The following is a 6,319-nucleotide window of genomic DNA, read 5'->3' as shown; positions in this document are numbered from 1 at the left end:
ATTGGAACCTGTAATTTCAGCTCATTAAGTGGTACAATTGAAGCTCTTGGGTGGGAGGATCCTAGCTAATTAGAAAGATATATAGAGGTAAGGGAAGCTAACTCCTTTTCTCAAATTTGAATAGAAAATCCATGGATGAGCTTGAATTATGTAATTGAGTGATGAATTCGTGTTTGTATTGCGTGAATTGGTGAAAAATTACTTGGTGATTGATAGAAACTGGTCTGCTGCATGTGGGAATAGGTTTGTGACCTGGTATTTTCGCCTAGGCGAGTTACTCTCGCCTGAGCGAAAGCATCAGGAGACGCACCTCTGCTCCTGCGTGAAGTCTCGCCTAGGCGAGCTAAGGTCGCCTGAACGAGATAACGATCTCGTATGGGCGAACCAACCTAGCCTGAGCGAGAGTTCACCCAGGTTTTCTCTTTTTGCCACTGTTAGTGTCTCGCCTAGGCGAAACTGGCTCGCCTGAGCGAGATAACCTCTCGCCTAGGCTAGACTTTTTAGCCTGAGCGAGAGCTACTGTAGTGGTAGTTCTTCAAATCTGTTTTCTTTGGTAAAAATATATGTTTTAATGCGTCTTTATGTAACTTAGGCCCTGTATGATTGGAATGCTACCATTGATGTATTGTATGATTTAATTGGATGAATATAAGTTATGAGAAGATGAGGTTAAAATGGAATTTCAAGGGAAATCCAAGTGGAATTGTAGTGTGTGTAAGGATGTGAGGAATCTATAATGGTTGGTATCCTGAAACTCCAATAATCATTCAAGCTCAGATAGAGTAGAATGGATTATGTCGTGAGGAGTAGCAGGAGGTCCTCGTCGTCGGACTTGATCAAGTCTTAGACGTGGAGGGGACTTACCCTGGGAACGGTCGGGTGAATACTCCATGTGTCCAGACTCTGCAGAGTTTGGGAACCGTTACAGGTGCAAGCCACCAAGAGCTCCAACGTCACTTACACAATCCGGATATCGAGTCTATAAAATTATGGTTGAATTATATGCTATGAATGATATCTCTAATTGCGAAGCGTATTTATGTTGTTTCTTTCAGTTAGCTTACCCTTTACCCTTCTTGTTTGTGTTATCTGCTTTTGCATATTATCCTTTTGCTATGATCACCTGTGTTTGGTGGGAGCAGAGCAGAAACCAGGTGGAGATACCCCTCCTGAGTAGGAGTTAGAGCATGGCAGGGAGTGTCCGTTGTAATTAATTTTGGCTGTATGTTTTGGACTGGTGTAGTTTAGCATCCTTTTCACCTTCTCTTACTTTATATATATATATATATATATATATATATATATATATATATATATATATGTAGAAATAATAGTTCGGAGGACTGTACTAGGTTCATATACTATGTGTATATGACTGTTACCCTACTATCTGCTATGTTTGATCATGATATAATGTTTTGTTTGATAGTATGGAAACTATTAAATGGGATGTTACATTTTTGGTATCAGAGCAGTAGTTCCTTTAGGGTCTGTAGGTGTGAGCTTGTCTAGTTTCTGTTTTGTGTTTCTTATAGTGATTTGGTACAATTGTGGCGCTTGTTAGATAAACTGGCGAACCTCTCTTTGTGTGGTCAGAGCTATGGCACCTAGACCTCCTCCTCCTCCTATTCCTAACCCGGATAGCTCTCACTTGGTGGGGACTATTGAGGCGATGTTGGCAGCCATGCAGAAGTAGAATGCTAATATGGTGAACCAGCACAACTTGGCCTTGCAGCAGATGGAGTTTGCTAGGCTCGCAGCAGAGGCCACCCAACAGAGGCACTTGGAAGCCTTACACCAGCTAAGGGAGAATCGATCTGCGGCTGGATCTTCCCAAGCTCCACCACCACGAGTGCAAAAGTGGAGTTTGGAGGACTTCTCAAGCATCATCCATCCCGCTTTGACGGCAAGACCACTCCAGATGAGACAAATAAGTGGATGCGAGATATGGAGCGGATCTTTGAGGCCAAAAGATGCCCAGCAGAGAGTAGGCTAGCATATTCTGAGTACTTGCTAGCCGGAGAGGCTGTCCATTGGTGGTCTAGCATGAAAATGATGTTAGAAGACAATAGGGAGACCATCACTTGGGAGCTATTCAAGAAGAAGTTCTATGTTAAGTACTTCCCAGACAGTGTGAGGTATGCCAAGGAGGTGGAGTTCTTACAGCTGATGCAGGGAGAGATGTCCGTATCTGAGTATGCGGAAAAGTTCAAGCATTTGGGCAGATTCCACACTTTAAGGATGGCCGAAGACTGGCAGTGTAGGAAGTTTGAGAATGGGTTGAGAGGTGATCTCAAACTCATGGTGGCTCCGCTCTCTATAAAGGAGTTCCCTGCTTTGGTGGAGAAAGCAAGGGTAATGAAGAAGCTGAAAGCGGAGGTTGAAGCTCAGCAGCAGTCTCAGCAGAAGGTGGGAGGGCCATCTGGGTCCACGAGCCGACAGGATGATAGGAGGAAACCCTACTCTAGACCTCCGCCTCAGGGGTCCAGGAGATTCTCACCACAGTCACATCAGTCTCAGTCTCCTCAGCATCAGTCCCCTCAACACCATTCTCCCAGGCATCGGTGTTTTCAGTGTGGAAGGCCCCACACGAGGAGTGTTTGTCCTCAGCTTGGTGGTAGGCAGACGTGTTATAGATGTGGCCAGGAAGGCCACTTTCTCAGAGATTGCCCCACTGGCAGGAGTACAGTGCCAAGACCTTCGGCGCAGTCACAACCACAGCAGACACGAGGAAATGCTAGGCTCCAGGCAGCTGGCCGAGTATATGCCATGACGGGCATAGAGGCAAACAGAGCAGGTAACCTCATAATTGGATCTTATGTGATTGATGGTAGGAGCCTATGTGTACTATACGATTCAGGAGCGACACACTCTTTTGTGTCGGAGTCTATAGTGTTGGAGTTGGATCTTCCGGCGAAGGAGCTCTAGTATGACCTGGTGGTGTCCATGCCTGCTTCTGGGTTAATCAGAACCTCAACCTTGTGTGCTAGGTGCCAGATCGAGGTTGAGGGACGCCAATACCGGGTAAACCTGATCTGTTTACCTTTGGAGGGCTTGGATGTGATCTTGGGAATGGATTGGCTATCTGCTAATCACATTCTCATTGATTGCAATGAGAAGAGGGTGTTGTTTCCCAACTCAGAGGATGATGTTATGTTGATGTCCTCACAACAGGTGGATCAAGCCATCCAAGAGGGATCTCAGTGTTTCTTGATTCTAACTCAACTATCTGTTGAGAAGGAGGGTGGACACCTTGAGACGACAGTGGTGAGGGAATTCTCTGATGTTTTCCCTAATGAGGTACCCAGCTTGCCCCCATCTAGGGAAATAAAGTTCTCTATTGATCTGGTACTTGGAGCACGGCCAGTGTCAATAGCACCTTACTTGATGGCTCCTGCTGAACTGGCAGAGTTGAAAAAGCAGATTGAGGAACTGCTTGAGAAACAATTCATCAGGCCCAGTGTGTCACCTTGGGGAGCGCCGATGTTGTTAGTCAAGAAAAAGGATGGCAACTCCAGGCTTTGTGTGGATTACCGGCAACTCAACAAGCTAACCATCAAGAACAAATATCCTCTGCCAAGGATAGATGACTTGATGAATCAGTTGCACGGCGCTGCAATGTTTTCAAAAATTGACTTGAGATCATGATACCATCAGATTAGAGTTAAGTCTGATGATGTGTAGAAGACCGCTTTTAGGTCTAGATATGGGCATTACGAGTACGCAGTGATGCCCTTCGGTGTGACCAACACCCCTGCCTTGTTCATGGACTATATGAACCGAATCTTCAGGTCTTTTCTAGATAAGTTCGTGGTGGTTTTCATCGACGACATCTTGATATACTCCCGAACTTATGAAGAACATGCGGAGCATCTGATGACAGTTTTGAGCATCTTGAGGGAGAAGCAACTCTATGCAAAGCTGTCTAAGTGCGAGTTTTAGATGACCACGGTCCAATTCTTGGGACATGTGATCTCGGCCCAGGGCATATAAGTGGACCCATCCAAAGTCGAGGCTGTATTAAAATGAGAGCGTCCTAAATCAGCGACGGAGATTATGAGCTTTGTGGGACTGGCAAGATACTACCAGAGGTTCATTGAGGGGTTTTCTAAGATCGTGGCACCTTTAACATAGCTGACTCGTAAGGATCAGCCTTTTGCCTGGACTGACCGTTGTGAGAATAGTTTCCAAGAGTTGAAGCAGAAGCTGACCAGTGCTCCCGTGTTGGTGATCCCTGATACCAGTAGACCCTTTGAAGTTTACTGTGATGTCTCCCATCAAGGGTTAGGGTGTGTTCTGATGCAAGAAAGGAGAGTGGTTGCCTACGTCTCAAGGCAGCTTAAGAGTCATGAGAAGAACTACCCCACACATGATCTCGAGTTAGCGGCTGTGGTGTTTGCACTGAAAATCTGGAGACATTATCTGTATGGTGCTCAGTTCTAGGTTTTCAGTGATCACAAGAGCCTGAAGTACCTGTTTGACCAGAAAGAGTTGAACATGAGGCAAAGACGATGGATGAAGTTCCTAAAAGACTTTGATTTTGAATTGTTGTACCACCCGGAGAAAGCGAATGTGGTGGCGGACGCTCTAAGCAGAAAAACAGTTCATGCCTGTTATATGATGGCCAGGGAGTTAGATTTGGTAGAACAGTTCAGAGACATGCAGTTACAAGTGACTTTAGGAGAGGATGTCATTAGATGCAACCGCTTAATCGTATCTAGTGATTTCCTCGTCCTGATAAAGGAGAGACAATTGTCTGACCCCAAATTGTGGAGGACAGCAGAATTGCTTGGTACTGAGAAAACCAAGGACTTTGAGATGGGAGGTGATGGGGTGTTGAGATTCAGAGGCAGGGTCTGCATACCTGAGGACTTGGAAGTGGAGGGTATGGTTCTTGAAAAGGGCACGAGAGCCGTTTTAGCATGCACCCAGGCATGACTAAAATGTATCATGATCTAAGAGAATCTTTCCGGTGGACGGGAATGAAGTCGGACATTGCTCGGTATGTGTCATCCTGCTTAACCTACCAGAAGACTAAGACAGAACATCAGAGGCCTGGAGGAATGCTGCAACAGTTAGAGATTCCAGAGTGGAAGTGAGATAACATTGCTATGGATTTTATTACCCATTTACCATGGACGGTGAGGAACCATGATGCTATATGGGTTATAGTAGACCGTCTGACCAAGAGGGCCCATTTCCTCGCAGTGAATCTAAGAATGTCCATGACGAAGTTGGCACAGTTGTATATAAATAAGATTGTGAGACTGCATGGGGTGCCGATGAGCATAGTCTCTGATAGGGATCCACGTTTCACCTCCCGTTTCTGGCAGACGTTACAGAGTGCCATGGGCAGTAGACTAATTATGAGCTCAGCTTACCACCCCCAGACGAATGGCCAGTTCGAGAGGACAATACAGTCTCTTGAGGACCTTTTGCGGACGTGCGTGCTAGATCATCTTGGTGCATGGGACGAGGTCCTGTCTTTGGTGAAGTTTACTTATAATAACAGTTTCCATGCGGACATTGGCATGGCGCCATATGAAGCCCTCTATGGCAGGAGATGTAGGACTCCCTTGTGCTGGTACCAAGACGGAGAGTCGGTGGTTGTAGGGCCAGAGTTGCTGAGGCAAACTACAGAGAAGGTCAAGTTAATACAAGAAAGAATGAAGGCATCTCAGAGCAGACAAAAATCCTATGCTAATTAGAGGAGAAGACCTTTGGAGTTTGCAGTGGGAGATCATGTTTCTTGAGGATTACCCCAACCACTGGTGTGGGGAGGGCTATTCACTCAAGGAAGCTATCTCCGAAGTTCATCGGTCCATATCAGATCTTGAGGAAGATTGGACCAGTGGCTTATGAGATCGCTCTACCTCCTCAGCTGTCTAAACTTCACTCTGTATTCCATGTCTCTCAGCTCAGAAAATATGTGTCCGATCCCTCTCATGTGCTTGAGTCAGAAGATCTACAAGTTAGAGGAGATCTCTCAGTGGAGGTTCAACCGGTCAATCTTGGTGATAGTCAGACTAGACAGCGCAAGGGGAAGTCGGTCAGTCTAGTTCAGGACATCTATAATAAGAGAACGGGGGATTCTACGTGGGAACTTGAAGAGGAAGTGAAGGAATCGTATCCACACCTGTTCTCTGGTGAGTCTTAATTTTCGGGACGAAAATTCTTGTTGTTGGGGAGATTGTGGAGACCCAAAAAACTTCAGCCCTTAATCTCTCTTCTCTCTGCGACCCACACCACTGAACTTCATTTACACAGCACTGCACCTCTTCTCTCTCTTCTCTTCCTCTGCCTTCTCTCTATCAAAACC

At 45.9% G+C, this 6,319-nt stretch overlaps 1 protein-coding gene across 1 annotated transcript; it reads left to right on the top strand.

Annotated features, from left to right (window-relative positions):
- Positions 1–1,600: 1,600 nt before the first annotated feature.
- On the top strand, positions 1,601–2,928 carry LOC114175393. The gene is made up of 2 exons (XM_028060164.1): positions 1,601–1,654; positions 1,753–2,928. The coding sequence occupies exons 1-2, from the start codon at positions 1,601–1,603 to the stop codon at positions 2,926–2,928; spliced, it is 1,230 nt and encodes a 409-aa protein (XP_027915965.1).
- Positions 2,929–6,319: the final 3,391 nt, after the last annotated feature.

This window comes from Vigna unguiculata, chromosome 3 (assembly GCF_004118075.2).
Source record: "Vigna unguiculata cultivar IT97K-499-35 chromosome 3, ASM411807v1, whole genome shotgun sequence".
Taxonomy (NCBI): domain Eukaryota; kingdom Viridiplantae; phylum Streptophyta; class Magnoliopsida; order Fabales; family Fabaceae; genus Vigna; species Vigna unguiculata.
Note: the sequence above shows the minus strand (reverse complement) of the source record. Positions and strands in the feature narration are given on the sequence as shown.

What these genes read in the sequence shown, in the direction of transcription:
- LOC114175393 (XM_028060164.1), top strand. Translation starts at nt 1,601, where the DNA reads ATGGCACCTAGACCTCCTCCTCCTCCTATTCCTAACCCGGATAGCTCT. An exon ending in ACCCGGATAGCTCTCACTTG is followed by an intron (nt 1,655 to 1,752) that starts GTGGGGACTATT and finishes GGAGTTTGCTAG; the next exon opens with GCTCGCAGCAGAGGCCACCC.